Source organism: Bos mutus, chromosome 25, assembly GCF_027580195.1.
Source record: "Bos mutus isolate GX-2022 chromosome 25, NWIPB_WYAK_1.1, whole genome shotgun sequence".
Classification (NCBI taxonomy): Eukaryota; Metazoa; Chordata; class Mammalia; order Artiodactyla; family Bovidae; genus Bos; species Bos mutus.
In genome coordinates, this window is record NC_091641.1 from 17,033,221 (window position 1) to 17,053,533 (window position 20,313).

General features: G+C 44.9%; 1 protein-coding gene across 1 annotated transcript in view; it reads right to left on the bottom strand.

Moving 5' to 3' along the window:
• The window catches only part of IL21R (interleukin 21 receptor), a 35,784-nt gene that overhangs the window by 13,212 nt on the left and 2,259 nt on the right, over positions 1 to 20,313 (bottom strand). Inside the window, exon 2 of the mRNA XM_005907611.2 lies at positions 1,799 to 1,862. Within this exon, the coding sequence (XP_005907673.2) occupies positions 1,799 to 1,847 (49 nt within the window). The 5' untranslated portion in view covers positions 1,848 to 1,862. The remainder of the gene's footprint in view (positions 1 to 1,798; positions 1,863 to 20,313) is intronic.

The window sequence follows — 20,313 nt, forward strand, 5'->3', positions numbered from 1 at the left end:
TTTTTTGTGATCCCATGGACTGTATATCCGCCAGGTTCCTCTGTCCATGGGATTTCCCAGGCAAGAATACTGGAGTGGGTTGCCATTTCCTCCTCCAGGGGATCTTCCCAACCCAGGGATCAAACCCATATGTCTCCTGCATTGGCAGGTGGGTTCTTTACCACTGAACCACCTGGGAAGCCCTTACCAAGGGACAAGATTTGTCTCGAATGTGGAATGAAACATTGAGGAGGGGACAGCAGTCCCAGAAACTAGCATGGAGGTGGCATCAGGGACCAGAAGGAGTAAAAACCCCATCACCTGGTCAGTATCCTGAGCCCTGGGCAGAGAGCCCCAGGGCCACCCTCCCTCCACCCCCACCCCCACCCCACAGGGTTATCACAGCATGTGGGAGGCAGTGGGAACCAAGGAAAGTGGACACGTGACTCAGGACAGCTCCGAGCCCTGTTATTGGACACTGACTTCTTGAGGGGGTGTGTGCATGTGGAGGTATTTAGATGCTATCATGCTGGGGCAGCCCACGCGGCCTGCACGAGGCACTTACGCAGTAAAAGCAGTTAAGACCATGGGAATCGGGCAGATTTTGGGAACCGATCCCAGCTCCGCAACTGCCTGCCTGTGTGGCCATGAACCTGCCGCCCACCCTCTCTGAGCCTTAGCTTCCTCAGCAGAGAACTGGGCGTCAGGGCTGCGTGAACTTCACAGGCTGCTTGGCGGCGCCCGGGACACAGCTGCTGCTGCTGCTGCTAAGTCGCTTCAGTCGTGTCCGACTCTGTGCGACCCCATAGACGGCAGCCCACCAGGCTCCGCTGCCCCTGTGATTCTCCAGGCAAGAACACTGGAGTCGGTTGCCATTTCCTTCTCCAATGCATGAAAGTGAAAAGTGAAAGTGAAGTCGCTCAGTCGTGTCCGACTCTTCGCGACCCCATGGACTGCAGCCTACCAGGCTCCCCCACCCATGGGGTTTTCCAGGCAAGAGTACTGGAGTGGGGTGCCATTGGTGCCCGGGACACAGCAGGGGCTTGGAATTTATGCCCGCGAGGTGGGGAGAGGCAGCAGGTGACCTAAAGGCCCTTTAGTGCCAGGCCGGGCTGCTGACCACTCAGAAAGGAAAAACAAAGGAGCCCGACATCTGTTTCCTGACGGAGCTATTTGAAGCTCTGGGTCTTTCGGTAAAAACCGGAGAGAAATGCCCATGAGTCAGCAGAGCCGCGGCAGAGGGCCCTGCCCCCCCAACCCTGCCCCCAGTCCAGCCCCTATCTGAGCCTGTGTGCTCTGTCCCGCCTCCTCCCAGCAGGCTTCCTGGATCTCTCAGCCCCGACTCTGCCCCCAAGTGTAACTCCTGGCCTCTCCCAGCTCAGGGCTTAACATCTCTGGGGAATATCAGTGCCAGCAGTGAACCCAGGGATTGTTGAAAACCATCTCCTAGGAGATGAGGAGAAACTGAGGTTAGACCACAGGCAGGACTTCCTCCCTCCAAGAATTGGGAGCTGGCCAAGGCAGAGAGCCATGGAGATGAAGGATGAACTCTTTCATCCTCCCCCAGACCCAGCCTCCCCAGCCAGTGAGACCTGGAGACCCAGGACGGTGGGCTGGATCACGTGGGACTCGCGTGAACCACTTCTAGATGGTGGAGCTCGCTGGTTGAATGGGTTCTGGTTGATGCAGAGAGGGCTACTGCACCTGTGTCAGCTGTAAGTGGACAGATGCTACAGGCTCAGACCCTCTAGCCCCGCCCTGCAACCCACAAGGCCAGCATGGCCGCTCCCCACCTGCAGACCTCGGGGCAGCTACTTACTTCCCTGGAGCATTAGCAGGAGCAAAGTCGCAGCCCAGGCACACGGCATGCTGCCTCCCGAAGCCTGGAAGAGACACACAGAGAGAGGGTGAGCCTGGCATCCAGAGACCAAAGGGCCCTGAACTGCCCCACTCTGGTCCGCATCCCTCCTTTTGAAGACTTGCCTCTCAGTTCCTTGGATTGGTTTTTTTTGGGGGAGGGGGGGAAGTGTTTGAGGAGCCTGTGGCTGCTCCCAAGGGTTCCTGTCCCTTAGAAGTGGCCAATTTGCCCTCCCGGGGTCCCTCCCCCATCTCCCCCGCCTTCTTCCTGGGCACCCAGCACAGTCACAAGTGAGAGGGGATGGAAATGGGGAGGAGCTCGCTATTCAAAGATTCCAATAAACCTGTCGCTGTAGCAGGATGTGTGTGTGTTTATCCATCTAGATAAGAAAAGGGAGAGTGGCTTGGAAAGTTGTATTTGATAAGCAGAGATGTTTCCTTCCCATGAAATCCCCATGTTGATGTTAGCCCAATTAATTGGCTTCTTGTTGCTGTTGTTCAGTGGTGTCTAACTCTTTGCGACCCCATGGACTGCAGCACACCAGGTTTCCCTGAATTGGCTTCTCACTGAATAACAAATCCAAGATTAGACCACAAAGGAGATCACTGCCTAATACTAAGATATGCTTAGCCCGATAACTCGACCACAGAGCCTGCCTGGGTGAGCCCACCAGGAAGCAACGGGGAACCCAGCCTGAGCACGTGAAGTTGCCCTAGACTCACCCTGATCTGTGTGAGACTGAGAAGAGACCTCTTTGGAGATCCGAGTCAGCCTGTCCAGGAAAAGCAGACTTTGGTACCCTGGGCAGAGGGACAACTCACCAGGCTGGCACTTTGCCAGCTGCACCCTCAGTTCTGTGCCTGCATGGGATGGTACCAGTCAGAGACCAGTGGGTCCAGGAACCCCACCCAGATTGACCCCAGAGACAGGGGTGCAGCTGGATTTGAAGCCCAGAGGACTGACTCACGCAGGGACCAGGTCACATGTGTGGCTTCTTCCGGATGCCATCCCTGAGCCTGGGTTCCCCAGATCCTACTCTGGCCCCCAGGAGAGCTTCCTCTGAACTCCCTAACAAGCCACCAAGCAGCAGTGGCAGGTCACAGAGAGGCTCAGCTGTGGAACTCTGGGCTGGACACTTCCCCTCTCTGAGCCTTATAAGTAAAGGTGGTAAAGCCCGCTTCCAGGATGCCTTCAAGAATTCAAAGACTCCATTTATAGAATTGCTGGGCCCCTGGCAGAGCCCCTGACATGTAAATGCTCAAGAAATAGTGATGGATACAGGCTTTTAGAGCACCAGAAATGGACAGACTCCCTGAGCGACCCAGCCAAGAGGTTCTTAAATGTCTCATTTTCAAAAAGTTGGCCATATTTGTAGATCATATATACTACTGTTTATTTTCTCTAAATGAACTCTTCAAAATTTAACTCCAACCTCAACCTAAGCAATAATGTTCATGGTTGTGCATTTTTTCCACAATACACTTTTTTGGGGGCCTCCTTACATGGCTTGCAGGATCTTATTTCCCTGACCAGGGATTGAACCAGGGCTCACAGCAGGGAAAGCATCAAGTCCTAACCACTAGACCGCCAGGGAATTCCCTCCCCAACACACTTTAAAATGAATAATATCACTGTTAAAATAAAACAATGTTGGCACAGATAGTATTTAAATCTGCTCTAAGGAGCTCTGCTCATGCCTGGCTCCACGCCCTGGAGGAATCTGATCATCACATTTTAGGGATCCTGCTTCCCATTAGAGAAGATGGAGTGTGCATCTGCCCCTCACTGATGTGTCCACATCTCTGACTCCAGCCTCAGCACAGGGCCTGGCATGGCTCTGTCCACATCGCTCCCAGCGGCTCCATCTGGGGCCACAGGAAAAAGCACAAGATTCCTTGTCAGTTTCAAGGTCCCTCATTCCTCAGCTTTGCACCAATGACAAACAAGCCCCTGGGGAAGGAGAGGATGTTTCTGCTGCTTCTGTCTTCCAGGCATCTCTTCCCCTTTTACGAACAGCCCCTCCAACTGAAGCTGACTTGAACCAGGGTGTGCACCTAATCCAGCTCTGACCAATAAAGCACTCCACCCACCTGGTCAAGTGAGGGGATCAGACACAGAAACCAACCCAGGCAAGGCCAACGAGAGCCATCTTGGAATTTCTTCTAGAACTCTATTAAGAGGTAATCTTTTGGGTGCCTGCTAATATCTGGTAGCTATCTTTGTCATCTCTTGGTGGTGGTGGTTTAGTTGCTAAGCCATGTCCGACTCCTGCAACCCCATGGGCTGTAGCCTGCCAGGCTCCTCTGTCCATGGAATTCTCCAGGCAAGAATATTGGAGTGGGTTGCCATTTCCTTCTCCACTGTCATCTCAGAGAAATGTCAATCCTGAGAAATACAGATCCAGAGTCCCCATGGCAGCACTTGAGGGCCTGGATCCAGCTGTACCTGATGTCCACACCTGGATTTAACATACACCAACCCCCCCCCCACTCCACCCACCTATTTGGTAGAATTATTTTTTTGTGGCTTGCTATCTAAGATACCTGACATAGTAGAACAGAACAAAGAGCCCCAAATTTGTGGCCAGAGCATCTTGGAGCAAAGAATAGCTTTTCTCTGGTTTTCTAACTCTCTGACCTCAGTTATCATCTCTAAACTAGGGGCAGGAATGCACACAGCACCTGGCAGTTAAGAAGAGTCAGTGGGAAAGCAGATGCTGCAGTGCTCCGTGAACCGTAACGTGCTGTCCAGGGGGCTGGATTCTTGCTCTTACTGGCCAGTTGCTCTGAATTACTCACCAGTCCCCAGCATCCCAGGCCTCCTCATGCCTCCCTGCCTTTGCATGAGACAAGTTCCTGTGCCGAGTTTGCTTCTTAGACATCTTCCACGCCCCCCCCCACTCACTCAGTCTTCATGACCCACCTGCTCCATCCCTGTGTCCATGAAGCTATGCTGGAATGTTCTAGAACTCCTGCCACTTACTGCCTTCAAGGTTCTTACCAGTGCTGTGATCTACTTGCTGTTTCTCTTTATCTGGTCTCATAGTTTTTGCTCCAATAAACATCTCAAAATGGAAAATCAGACCATCAATAGGTACATGCATGCATGCTCATTCGCTTCAGTCATGTCCAACTCTTTGCAATCCTATGGACTATAGCCTGCCAGGCTCCTCTGTCCGTGGGATTCTCCAGGCAAGAATACTAGAGTGGGTTGCCGTGCCCTCCTCCAGGGGATCATGCCAACCCAGGGATCAAACCCACGTCTTCTGCATTGCAGGCTTTACTTCTGCATTGCAGGATTCTTTACCACTGAGCCACCAGGGAAGCCCTCCTTCCACAGGTGACTAGTATGAAACAGAGAGGCAGCATGCACCACGGTGGTTAAAACACAGACTTGGACCAGCCCGCCTCAGTTTAAACCTCGGCACTGCTGATTATACACTGTGTGACCTTGGAGAGTTTACTTAACATCTCGGGGCCTCTGAGGCCTCATTTGTAAAATAGAGATATTAATAACCTACCTCATAGAGTTCTTGGGAGAGTTGTCAGTGTTTTTAGAGCATTTGGAACAGTGCCTGGCATGTTAATAGGCATCGTATATGTGTTTCTTAAACTAACCAACTCACCATGAAACAAAATGCAATGAAATGTAAAACCTGAATACAAGGAAAACAAAAGACAGAAATTGAGTTTTAGCAAGACACTCTTCCTTGCTTAAGACTCTGATGAGTTGGAGATCTGGTTTGCCTTTGTTTAAAAAGGGAGATTAAAGAGTATCAGAGAGAGGTGTTGAAGACATACTAGCATCAAACTGAGATTCTCCCCCTCCACCACCACCTCGTCAACAGCAGAGGAGCCAAAGAAATTTGAAAAGGGTCTCACTCTCTCACTAGGGGGTCCAGGGATATTTAAAACCATCTAAAACAAGCCACTCAAGTTCTGGGAAACATCAGCCTTGAATGATGAAGTCTTCAAGTCATCTCCTCTGGTTTCCACAGCACTGAGTACAAAGGCCTCCCAGTCCCATGGCCCTTCCTGCCCTGAATCCATCCCTTTACGGGGCTTCCTGCTCAGCGGACTCCTGAGGGCAACAGCTACTTACTCCCTAGGCGCACCCAGACCAGCAGGTATGCTTCCTGAGTGAAGGACAGAGGGTGCCCTGCAGCCTCCTACAAGGAGTGAAGGCTGAGATCTGCCAGGTGCCAGCTGTGTGACGCTGGGCAAGTCCCTAGCCTCTCTGATTCTGTTTTCTTATCTTTGTTGCAGGCACTAAATGCAGAAGTACAGCACAGTCCTGGATGGGATAGAGCCCTAAAGAAGAGCTTATCCACAAGGCTCCAGTGCCTAGGAATGATTTCTGAGGTTGTGGTCATTCAGACTAAAAGTTGGCCAAATTTCAAGAGAGTCTGGGGATGTGGAGCAGACTCGGGGGAGGAAGGCAGATGGAAGCAGGTGCTATGGAGAATTCAAAGTGCTTAACTTCACAGTCAACAGGGAAATGCAAATGAAAACCGCAATAACATGCCATTTAAATTTTATCAGATTAGTAAAAACTGAAAGTCTGACAATATCACATGCTGCTGAGGACGTGGCGTAATGGGAACTCTCATTTACGGCTAGTGGAAATGTAAAGTAATACAACTGGTCTGGAAAACAGTTTGGCATGGTCTAACAAACTTGAGAAGGAAACAGAGAAAGGAAATGGCAACCCACTCCAGTATTCTTGCCTGGAGAATCCCATAGACAGAGGAGCCTGGCGGGCTATAGTCCGTGGGGTCGCAAGAGCCGGACATGACTTAGTGACTAAACCTCCTATATAAACAGCTCATACAACTCAAAAAGATAAAAAAAATGGGCAAAACTAGACAATTCTCCAAAGAAGACATACAGATGGCCAACAGGCATAAAAAGATGCTCAACATCTCTAAGTACTAGAGAAATGCAAATCAAAACTACATAGATACCATCTCACCCTGGTTACAGAGAAGGCAATGGCACCCCACTCCAGTACTCTTGCCTGGAAAATCCCTTGGACGGAGGAGCCTGGTGGGCTGCAGTCCATGGGGTCGCGAAGAGTCGGACACGACTGAGCGACTTCACTTTCACTTTTCACTTTCTTGCATTGGAGAAGGAAATGGCAAGCCACTCCAGTGTTCTTGCCTGGAGAATCCCAGGGACAGGGGAGCCTGGTGGGCTGCCGTCTATGGGGTCGCACAGAGTCGGACACAACTGAAGCAACTTAGTAGCAGCAGCAGCAACAAACTTGAACAGATATTTGCCCTAAGATCCAGCAATTTCACTGTGAAGTATACTACTGATGAAACACTGGCACATGTGTACAAGAAGCCGAGGCAGAAATGTTTGCAACAACATTGACTTAAATATTGAAAAACCGGAAACAAGCTAAATCTCCGTCAGCAAAAGAATGGAAAGATAAACTATGGTGTAATCACCCAATGTGAAAATGAATCATAGCTTCACACAACAAAGCAAATGACTCTTACAGAAAAAACAAAAACAAAAAACCAACCAAAAAAAATAAAAAGGCAAACGACTCTTTCTGAAGAAACAGAAAAGTAAGTTAGAAAAGAACACAGGCATAATAACACTATCTATGTCACACTTTCGAGACATTTCAGTCATGCCTGACTCTTTTTGACTCCACAGACTGTAGCCCACCAGGCTCCTCTGTCCATGGGATTCTCTAGGCAAGAATACTGGAGTGGGTTGCCATGCCCTGCTCCAGGGGATCTTCCCCACCCAGGGATCAAACTCCAGTCTCCTGCGGATCCTGCATTGCAGGTGGGTTCTTTACTGCTGAGCCACCAGGAAAGCCCATGTGTCACACAACACCATGTAAAGAAGCTCTATATATTGTCTCAGTGAATATCCATGTGTCCTGAATATATAGAAAAAACCCAAGGGGATGAGAAACATCAAACTCTGAAGAGTGTAAACTAGGAGGGGATGTGATCAGGTGGGGATCTTCAGTGGTCTCAACAGTTTGGTAAAACTGAGTGAATGGTGTTGATTATATTTTCCTTTATACTTTTGTATATGTCCAAACTATTTCATAACATTTTAAATGTAAGTGAATTATAAACTAAAATGTGAAAGAATACTTTCACTTCTGGCTATGATGAAGTAGTTGGTAACTGATTAACCTTCTTACTAAGAACAACTGCTAAGCAGGAGGGGGGAAAAAAAAAACCAAACTATTAGGAAGCATGAGAAAGCAACCAAGTGAGATAGTACTTGAGAGGCCAGGGTGCCAGAGAGAAGGAAAATTCTCTGCACGCAATGCCCCCTTAAATAATTTGCCAAATCATTGCATTCCAAGAAACCTAGCAGAAAGCATCTGCTAAGAGGCTAAAAAAACTAAGAAGAGATTTTGTCAGTTTCACAGTGCTAAGGAGAGAATCAAAGTTTAAGAAAAATGGGCCCCGATAAATACCCAGTTATTCAGGGGGAAAAAAAAAGATGCCTTGGGAATCAGAAAAAAATCAGAAATATTCAGCCTTCACTGCATCAAGATAATCTGCCTATATGCTATATGTGAGCTAGGAAAAAAAATCAAAACCTATCCAGAAAAACTTGGCTTCATCTAAAGCCTCCATTCTTTTCATACACAATGTCCAGCATTGAATTAAATTGACAGGACAAACCAGAGAACAGTACCAAATGACCAAAAGCCAAGAGAAAGAAACAAAACCAGAAACAAACACATAAGTGATCATTAGACAGAATTTAAAATAACTATGATTGGTCTTCCCTGATGGCTCAGTGGTAGAGAATCTGCCTGCCAATGTAGGAGACCCGGGTTTGATCCCTGGGTAGGGAAGATCCCTTGAAGAAGGGAATGGTACCCACTCCAGTACTCTTGCCTGGGAAATCCCAAGGACAAAGGAGGCTGGCAGGCAATAGTCCATGGGATCAAAAAAGAGCTGGACATTACTTAGCGACTAGACAACAACAATGATCAATGTGTTCAATAATTCCACCAGAAATAAGGAATGTATTTAACAGCAGAAACTCGAGAGCTGAAAGACACAATAATTGAGATTTATAAGAATGTAACAGATGGATTTGGGAGAAGGTGATGGCAACCCAGTCCAGTACTCTTGCCTGGAAAAACCCATGGACAGAGGAGCCTGGTAGGCTGCAGTCCATGGCTCGCGAAGAGTCGGACACGACTGAGCAACTTCACTTCCACTTTTCACTTTCACGCATTGGAGAAGGAAATGGCAACCCACTCCTGTGTTCTTGCCTGGAGAATCCCAGGGATGGCGGAGCCTGGTGGGCTGCCATCTATGGAGTCGCACAGAGTCGGACACAACTGAAGCGACTTAGCAGCAGCAGCAACAGATGGGTTTAACAACAGATTAAAAAATCAGAAGAGGGGATTGGTGAACTGAAAGATTGGTAGAAGATAATCAGATTGAAGCATGCAGAGAAAAAAATGTTTAAAAATACAGTAAAGATCAAAAGAGACATATGAGACATTGTGAAAAGGTCTAACAAATGTATTTGGAGTCAAGAAAAAGAGGAGAGAGAATGATTCAGAAGCAATGATAGAGAAACTGGTTAAGAATTTTTCAAAGCTAACAAGAAACTTTAAGCTACAGATTCAAGGAGTTCTATAACCACCCCTCCCCCAAAACAAATACAAAGAAAACCACATCTAGGCACATCATAGAAAAACGATTTTAAAAATTTAAGACAAAGAGGTACTTAAAATCCAACTTAGAATGTTATATCCAGAAAAAAAATATCCTTCAGAAAAAGAAGGCAAGCTCAATATGATAAAGGAATCTACTAAAATCCCATAGTTATAACATCATACTTAATAAGGAAAAACTGAAAGCTTTCCCTCTAAGATCAGAAACAAGATAAGGATGTCCACTCTCATGACTTTTATTAAACAAAGATGTCCAGGGCTTCCCTGGTAGCTCAGTGGTAAAGAATCTGCCTGCCAGTACAGGGGACATGGGTTTGATCGCTGATTTGGGAAGATCCCACATGCTGTGGGGCAATTAAGCCCATGCACCACACCTATTGAGCTTGTGTTCTGGAGCCCAGGAGCGACAGCTACTGAGCCCATGCGCCACGACTACCGAAGCCCTCGTGCCCTAGAGCCCATGCTGTGCTGCAAGAGAAGAAGCCCACCCACTGCAGCTAGAGAGCAGTACACACTCGCTGCGCCTAGAGCCCATGCAACAGCAAGGACCCAGCAGCCAAAAATAGATAGATAAATTTAGAAAACAAAAAACAGAGATATCCACTCTCACTGTGCTGATGCTTTGGTTCTAGCCAAGGCAATTAGGCAAGAAAAAGAAACAAAAGACATCCATATTTGAAAGAAAGAAGTAAAGCATTTCTGTTTGCAGATGGTATGATCTTGTACATGCAGCATCTTAAAGAATCCATACCAAGGAAATGAAACACAGTAAACAACCAAACAAAAATGGTTCCCGCTAAATTTTCTAGGACTACAGAGCAGTCTTTAAAATACATGGTGTTCATCCAACCGGATAGCCACATGAAATAGAATGAAATGGACTCCCATCTCACACCATATATGAAAATCAACTCAAAATGGATCAAAGACCTAGTATGAAGTGGCAGAATTAAATCTTAAGATAAAATATAGGAGTAAATCTTCAGAACCTTGAATTCATCGATAGTTTCTTAGATACGCCACCGAAAGCACAAGCAACTAAAGGCAAATATATGGAAGGATTTCAAATTTTAAAACTGTTGTGCTTCAAAATACACTATCAAGAAAGTGAAAAGATAGAGGCTTCCCTGGTGGTTCAGTGGTTAAGAATCTGCCTTGCAATGCAGAGGATGCGGGTTCAATCACTGTTCAGGGAACCAAGATCCCAGATGCTAAGGGGCAGCTAAGCCTGCACACCACAACTAGAGAGTCCGTGCGCCCCAGCGGAAGAGCCCACTTGACACACGACGATCCCGCGTGCGGCACCTCAGATCCGACACAGCTCAATAAATAAATAGTGAAAAGACAATACGTGAAAGTGAAAGTGAAATTGAAGTCCCTCGGTGGTGTCCGACTCTTTGCAACCCCATGGACTGTAGCCCGCCAGGCTCCATCATCCATGGGATTTCCTAGGCAAGAATACTAGAGTGGGTTGCCATTTCCTTCTCCAGGGGGGTCTTCCCCATCCAGCGATGGAACCCAGGTCTCCCACACTGCAGGCAGACTCTTTATCCTCTGAGCCACCAGGGAATCCCTAGTGAGTGAAAGGTAGTCAGATGTATCTGACTCTTTGCGACCCCACGGACTATATAGTCCATGGAATTCTTAAGGCCAGAATACTGGAGTGGGTAGCTGTTCCCTTCTCCAGGGGATCTTCCCAACCCAGGGATCGAACCCAGGTCTTCTGCATTGCAGGTGGATTCTTTACCAGCTGAGCCACTAGGAAGTATGGGAAAAATACTTGCAAACCATATATTTGTTAGTGTTCATAATATATAAGGAACTCTGAAGGTCTAAAATCCAACCCAATTTTAAACTGTGTGAAAAATCTGAATAGATGTTTCTCAAGGAGATATACTAATGACCATTAAACACATGAAAAGATGCTCATCATCATGAGTCATTTGGGAAATGCAAATAAGGACCACAGTGCGGTACCACTTCACACCCACTAGGTGGCTATTTTTAAAAATGGAAAATAAAAAACGTGGGTGAAGATGTAAGAGTGGAAGGCTCACACATTGCTAATGGGAATGTACGATGGTGCAGCCACTCTGCAAAGCCGGTTTGACAGTTTCTCCAATAGTTAAGATAGTGTCACCACATGACCAAGCAATTTGACTCCTGGGCACATAGGGAAAAGAACTTAAAACATGTATTCACAAGAAAGCCCTTCTACACAAGTGTTCATAGCAGCCTTATTTATAATAGCCCTAAACTGAAAGCAACTCTAATGCTCATCAGTTGATGAATGGACAAACAAAATGTAGACTGCACAGACGATGGAATATTATCCCGCCATAAAAATGAATCAAGGACGGATATATGTTAAAGCATGGGTGGACCTTTAAAATTTAAAGTAGAGAATTTAGACACAAGAAGTCACATATTGTATGATTTTATTTGTATGAAATGTCCAGAGTAGGCAAACCCATAGATAGGTAGTATATTCGTGGTTGTCGGGGGCTGGAACTTTGGAGGGAGGCGGAATAGGGCGTGACTGTTAATGGGCATAGCACTTTTCTGGAGAAATAAAAATTTCTGCAGTTAGATAGTGGTGATGGCTGCATGACTTTATAAATATACTAAAAACTACTTAATTGTGCACATCAAAAGAGTGCATTTTATGGTATATGAATCAGACCTTAATTACAAATGTTTTTAGATAAAGACAAAATAAAGCTTTACTTTTCATAAAAAAAAAAAAAATGCTGAGAGAATTTGTCACCTGTAGACCAGCATCACAAGTGAATTTTGGGGGAAAAATAAAAATAATCTCAGATGGGGAGTAATTTACTATAGGAAGGAATGAAGAGTAATAGAACATTAAAAATATAAATGAATATTAATTAATGAAAATAATAATGTTAATGTCTTATGAAGTTTAAACTATATGCAGAATGAGAACATTGGGTTGGCCAAAAGGATCATTTAGATGTTATGGAAAAACTTGAACAATCTTGTTGGCCAACTCAATACATTACCATGATTACTAAATATAAGAAGTGAACAAAGATAAAGATCACTGTATTAAAAAAAAAAAAAAAATCACTGTCTTGTCTGGAAAGTGATAAATGTACTAATATCAGGTGTCCATGGAATTCTCTAGGAAAGAATACTGGAGTGGGTTGTCATTTCCTTCTTCAGGCGATCTTCCCGATCCAGGGATCAAACCCGGGTCTCCTGCACTGCAGGTAGATTCCTGACCGTCTGAGCCACCAGGAAAACCCTTAGTATAAGGTCGACTCCAAAAAATTCAAGTATGCATGCTATAATCTCTAAGAAAAACACTGAAAGAGTTACAAAACAAAGTATAACAAACCAATAGTTAGGAAACACAGAACAATAATTTTAAAAACTTTATTCATTTAGAAAACAGGACAAAGAAGAAGAAAAAGGAACAAAGAATAGATAAGACAAAAGAAAAACAAGTAGTAAGAAGGTACACTTAATCCCAAACACATCAGCATTTTTAATAAAATGTAAATGAAGTGACCACAAATTAAAGACCTAACCTTGAAACGAATACTTTACATTAAAATAAAGTAAAAATTATAGTTTAATCTCTCTCACAAATATACAGACAAAAATTGAAAACAAAATATTAAATCATATCTGATGATATTAATATATACAAATGTATTATACATTATTATTACATGAGGTTTATTTCAAGAATACAAGGCTGTTTGACATTTGAAAATCAGTAATCTGTTTTACCACATTAACAGAATAAAGAAATTCTATATGACAATTTAATAATTTTAATGTGACATTTAATAATTTGAAACACTTATTCATGATTTTAAAAACACTCTCAGGAAAACAGGAATAGGAAGAATTCTCTTGATCTGATGAGGAGTGAGCACACACACACACACACACTCACACACACACAGAATATACACAGCTAACATCCCGAAAGGTCAGATACTGAACACGTTATCCTCCAGGGCAGGGAAAAGACAAGGATGTCTTGTACTGAAGGTCCTGTTCAATGCAATAAGGCCAGAAAAATAAATAAATTTATAAATATTAGAAAACTATAAGGACTGGAATGGTAAAAGAATGTCTTAAAAGTCCAGATACTTAGTAAATAAACTATTAGATAATAACTGTTAAGCAAGGGCAATGAATTTGAGGCCAATATAAAAAATTTATTATATTTCTAAAGATCAACGAAGTTGACAAACCTTTGGCTAGACTAAGAAAAAGGGAAGATTCAAATAACTAAAATCAGAAAGGAAAGACGAGACATTACAACAGACACCACAGAAGCAAAATGGATGGTAAGATACAACTATGAATAACCCTATACCAACAGACCTGATAATGGAGGAGAAATGGATAATTCCTAGAAACATACAACCTACCAAGACTGACTTATGAAGAAATAAAACGTCTGGACAGACCTCTATGTAGGCTGCAAAAGCAACAAAAGCAGAAAGAGAAGTAGGACTACATCATAACAAAAAGCTTCTGCATTCCAAAGAAAACCATCAACAAAATGAAAAGGCAACTTACTGAGTGGGAGCAAATATTTGAAAATCATCTATCTGATAAGAGAATACTATGCAAACTAAAGACCTCATACGATCTGATTTCAAATTGAGCAGAAGGTCTGAATAGACATTTTCAAGAAGAACACACAGATGGACAACAGGTACATGAAAAATGTTCAACACCATTCATTACCAGGGAAATGCAAATCAAAATCACAATGAGATTGCAGATTTCATGTGACACCTGCTAAAAACTGGCTATTATCAAAAAGACTTTAACAAATGTTGCTGAGGATATGAAGAAAAGGGAACACTTGTGCACCGCTGGTGGGAATGTATTAGGTGCAGCCACTATGGAAAACAGTTGGAGGTTCCTTAAAAAATTAAGAATAGAACTACCACATGATCTAGCAATTCCACTTCTGGTTATATGCTGAAAAGAAATGAAATCACTATCTCAAAAAGATACCCTTCACCCTTATGTTCATTACAGTTTTATTGACAATAAATAAGATTGGAAACAACTTGTGTCCTTCAACAGGTGAATGGATGAAGAAGATGTGATATGCACACACAATGGAATATTATTCAACCGTGAAAAATAATGAAATCTTGCCATTTGTGGCAACATGGATGAACCTCGAGGGTATTATGCTGAGTGAAAGATGAAGTGAAATATGAAAGATGGAGAAAGGTAAATACAGTATGATCTCTCATATGTAGAATCCAAAAATAATAATAATAAGTTTATAGATACAGAGAGAACTGGTTGATGTTTGCCAGAAGAAAGGTGTAGGGGTGGGAAGAATTGGTGAATAGAATTGAAAGGTAGAAAGAAAAAATATATGGTGCATTATTGAGCAAAAGCCACAATAAAAATGAAGCAAAAAAATTTTTTTAATGTTATGTACTTGCAATGCATAAGTCCAAAGCATCTTATTCAGTGTGGTTAAATTTCATGAGCAGACTACCACATAAATTATATTGTTACACCAACATTGAGTATTGCATTTTATTATAGCTTTATCGATGTCTTTTTGATCAAAACATATGTCAAAAATACTGAACACGTGCTTTCGGCAATTTTATAAAGACTGAGTAATGCTGCAGAAACTAAAATATACTGACACTTGAATACAATTAATTTTCTCTAATAATAATGACACAGCTGTTAAAAATACTTATCTTTAGGGACTTCCCTGATGGTTCAGTGGCTAAGACTCCAAGCTACCCATGCAGGGGGCCTAGGTTTGATCCCTGGTCAGGGAACTAGATCCCACATGCTGCAACTAAAGATCCTGCCTGCTCCAACTAAGACCCAGCACAGCCAAATAAATAAAGAAATATTTTATTAAAAAATACTTAACTTTATATCACCATCACTGAAACTAGAGAGAATTTAAAATTATGAAATAAACTATCAATTATATAGAGAATATAAATTTTAAATAGCAATGTATGATTCTGATAAATTTATCTTTAAAAAATTGAATGTGGACTTCCCTGGCAGTCCAGTGGTTAAGACTTTGGGCTTCCACCGCAAGGGACACAGGTTCAATCCCTGACTGGGGAACTAAGATCTCTCATGCACAATGTGGTCCAAAAAATGTTACATTTAAGTAATTTTGTAGAAATTAACTGATACATGATTAAGTATCAACATTCAAAGGCTAATTTTGACCTCTATTTTGAGTCAACTGTTTCATCTTAAGAAGTTATAAGTCACACTGCAAAACTTATGTACTATTTTTTTTATTAAAAAACTTTTAAGTATGGAGAAATAGTGAATGTGGTAAATAAATCATGCCTCTGTGTCCTAGTATCTTTGCAGATTGCTTTTCAAAAGGAAAATAAGTACTTGCACAATTACCTTATGTATGAGTAACTCTAGAATCTATAAAAATATGCACCAGGCAGTAACAGGTTAACATACTGAGGTGTCAGATAAATTGCCACATGTTGATGAAGATATCTGGGTTGATGGAGAAAGCTACCTTCATTAAATTGGAATCTTATTATTGTTCTCTAAAAAAGGGACAATAATAAGTCACACTATAATTCCATTTTTTTCTCCAATGGAAATATCTTTTGAATTTAGAAAAGTTTTCACTTATAAAAGACACAAACAAAAAGAGAAATTGAAAAAAAAAGAGAGAATATAAAAGAAACTGAAATAGGAGATTGTATCTACATCTGTATATAGTTTCTTTCATATAGTTATATTACACATTTTATATATTATATATAAATGTATAATATATAAAATTATGTCTATAATTCTATATAACATACAGAGAGAACTCCTACAAAGCAATTATAAATAAATAACTCAGGACTCATTTTTTTTTAATGGACAAAAAGCTTAAGCAGACACTCCATAGAAGAGGACATCCAAATAGCCAAAAGCATGTTAAAAAGTGCTTAAAATCATTACTCATCAAAGAAATGCAAATGTATATCCCAATAAGAGAGCACTACACATCAACCCAGAATGACTAAAATGAAAACAAACGAAAAAATTCCAAGTGCTAAAAAAGGATAGGAAGCAATCAAAACTCTTAATCTCCACTCAGTTTTCTCTAAAGAATGTGAATTGGTACAATCACTTTGGAAAACTCTGCTAAACAGGAGACCCAAGAAGCCCTTTTCTAGATTATGCACCAAAGGGCAAAATATACATGTACACAAGCAGACATATACCAGGGTGCTCACAGCAGCATTATTTACAACCTCCCCAAACTGAAAAGAACCTAAGATCTTGATTTCCCTGTTCCTTCTTTCGCTCACTGATAATTCAGGAATGGGACTCCTTCAGATCCTCAAGCCGATCATAATTTCCAGTGTGACCCAGGTGGGGACTGGGGCTGGAAAGCAAAAGGTGAGGGGGAAAGTAAAATGGCCCGTTTCCCATAGGGACCCAGATGACACGAGATGGGGGCAGAGGGACTCCCCAGCCGTGCCAGAAACAAGAGCCAACAGGTCGCCAGAAGGGGAAGTGTCAAGACTGAGGGACTTCCCAAGAAGGAACACAGAAGACAGGGCTTCCAGCCCATCACTGGTCTCCAAGGACTTCTGCCCACTGCCCTTCCCGTGGCCTCCTCCCCCACCTTGTGCCTCCAGCTGCGGCTCCTCCCACCCAGGCCTCACCATGACTCTCTGTGGCTCCCCATCACATCTTCAGAGAAAGCCCTGAATTCCTTCGCTCAGCATTCAAACCATGTCAGCATGTGTCCCCAACATTCCTTCTGCCCCTAGTCTTCATCCCGGACTCCGGGTACTCCAGGTTTCTGACACCTGGACCTCTTCACAACACCCCCGTGCATCTGACTTCCTTCCACACCTTTGCACCTGCTGTTTTAGCCACCAGAACTCTCTGATCTCTGTCAGCTTCCTATTCAGCTTCAAAAGCCAGTTCAAATGTCATCCCCTTCATAATTCTTTGCCCTCTCCAAGGCATATGAGTCACTCCTTCTTCTAGGGTCCATCCTTCCCCCAGAGCACACCACTCATGGTGTTTTTGGCAACATTCTGAGCAGTTTCTAGGCAAGAACCACATGTTTCTTGATGACCGCTGAATGTCAATGGCTAACCAGTGTCTGGCAAAGCACTCATTACATGAGTGACTAAATGCAAGAAAAATGCTTTCTGGGCTTCCCTGGTTGTCCAATGATTAAGAATCTGCCTGCCAATGCAGGAGACATGGGTTCGATCCCTGGTCCGGGAAGATCCCACAACGCCACAGGGCAGCTGGGCCTGGGAGCTGCAACTGCTGAGCCCACGTGCGGCAGCTACTGAAGCTGGAAAGCCCTAGAACCCGTACTCCGCAGTAAGAGAAGCCACCACAATGAGAAACCCGTGCACCACAACTTGAGAGTAGCCACCGCTCACTGCAACTACAGAAAAGCCCGTGCAGCAGTGAAGGCCCAGTCCAGCCAAAAATATATACAATTATAAGAGAAAGAAATCATCATAGAGGGACAGTGGGTTGCACAGGGTCACACAGTGAGTTTTTACTTAAAGCAGAGCTCTCAGGCTGGGGAAGAGCTCCAGCCTGGTTGCCCTGGATCAGGAAGGAGGCTTGGCCCCTAACTTACAGTGGGACCCTGGGCTCTTCTTTTCTCTGGGCCTCAGTTTCCTCATCTGTAGAATGGGGGCACTCACTCTGGCCTAGATGAGGGAGCGTGAGGCTGGTGCTGGGCACACTGGAGTGTGAGTAATGGGAATTGCTTTTTTACATATCTGGGGGAGGGAGGTGGTAGCAAAGGGCAGGTGTCTGAGGACAGGTGTGCTGAGACCCTGGACCTGCAGCTTAGTCAGTAGCTGGTGAACACGAGGGGAGAGGCCTTCCCAGCCGGGGCCACCTCTCAGCCTGTAGACCCTTCTAGTCTGTCTGTCCCTCCCAGGGGGGCCATGAGCCCATGTCCACGCAGGTTCTCCAAGCCCGACCGGCCTTTCCCTACTGGAACTTCTCTAGCCTGTGCACCCTCTGCCAGCCAAGGTACATGCCCTGCTCCCAGCAAGCTCTTCCTGCCTGTGCCATCTTGATTTGCCCTCTACCATGCTGGGTGACCGCACCCAGACTGTGCCACCTGCCTCAGCTCCTGTTGCCCCAGCCCCATTCACCCCACCACGCCTGCCAGGAGGGGCTGGTTGTAAGGCAGAGGAAAAAAAAAGGATGCTTTGCTCCATGGCTGTTTGAAGTCATGAGGTGGGGGGTGGGTGTGGGGCTGGGAACCTGCCCTTTATCCTCGTCCTTGCCCAGCAAGCCCCCACCAGCCTGCTTGACCCTGGCCAAAGTAGACTGGGGGTTACTGATTCATACTGAAGAAAGTCTGCAGGCCCTCGTCCCAGGCTACATCATCAAGCCCTCTTGGCAGATGAGGAAATAGAGGCCCAGAGAGGCCCAGAGGCTTGCCCAGAGTCACACAGCAAGGAGGGCCAGGGCCTGAGCAGGGAGCCAGGCTGGTGTGTTTGCCCCACATCCACTGGGACAACTGGAGTGGCCTGATCCTTCCTGGGGGCTGGGAGGACCAGCAGGCTGGGGGCCGGGTCGGGGGCAGTGCTTTGGCAGGTGTCCTGGCTACCCGAGGGCCCTCGGAGGGGCCTCTGCCCACACCCTGGGGAATATTTTCAGGTTGTTTCAGAAGTTCCAAGTTTACTCAGAGCTCTCATTTGAGCAGCGGTAAAAAAGTCCCTTTGGCAGGGCTCCAGGGCGAGGAGTGGAGGCGGGGGCACCTGTGAGCCATGAAGTGGGGGTGGGGCTCCTCTCTGCTCCCACACTTCCCCTGCCCCTCTGGGCTGGTGTGCAGTGAAGGGCAGGGAAAGAAGAAGCAGGTGAGGAAGAGACTGTGATGAGGGGAAGACCCCTACTCCTTGAGGAAGTGCTCCTTCCCATGTCTTCACAGTTTTCTTCCCTCTGCTTGTGCATGACTCCCAGGGTGACCCTAGAAAACCTCCACCCCTCTCAGAGCCTCAGTTTTCCCATCTGAGAAAGGGGGGAGTAGAGTCATGATAAGAATTATCATTTATTGAGGGCTGGGTATATGCCAGAAGATATACCAAGTGTTAATAATGAGTAACAATGAGAAAATTATTACCAATGATACTTAAAGTAAAACATATAGCTACTATTTCTCGAGAGCCACTGCAAGGCTCTTTCCACTCATAACTGCACTGGCTCTGTCTGAGCATCACTGAATCCCCAGGACCTAGGACAGTGTTTCAGAAACACATGTTGAGTAAAACCTCACAGCAAACCAAGATAGGTGTTCTTATCTCTGTATAACAGATAAGGACACTGAAGGTTCAGAGAGGTTAAGTGACTAACTCCAGGTCACAAAGGTACTAAGTAATGGAGCTGGAACTCAAGCCCAGGTCTGACCATTTCCAAAGCCCGGATCACAACTGGCAGTGTGAGTGAGCCAGATTCAAGGCCCCCCAGTGGACTGCAGAGACCTCCCAGCTGCGTGGAGAAGCCAGGCCATCATTCTGGCGATTCTGTAGGCACTGGCTTCTCTCACTCAGAGGAAGGATGCTCTTCCTTTCCTTTCATTCATTTATTTATGAGGCCCCGGGGCGGTCCCGATGCTGCAGAGAAGCTGGTCCCACTCAAAGCTTCCAGTGGCCTGCTTTACCTGTTCTATCTTCTCTTAAAGTGGCCCCCTCCTCCTGCAAGCCCCCTCCGTCTCCCCGTTTAGCCACCAACCCCCTTCTCTTCTTTGCTGGGCAGGTGGGAGCCTGAAGCACCTGGGATGCATC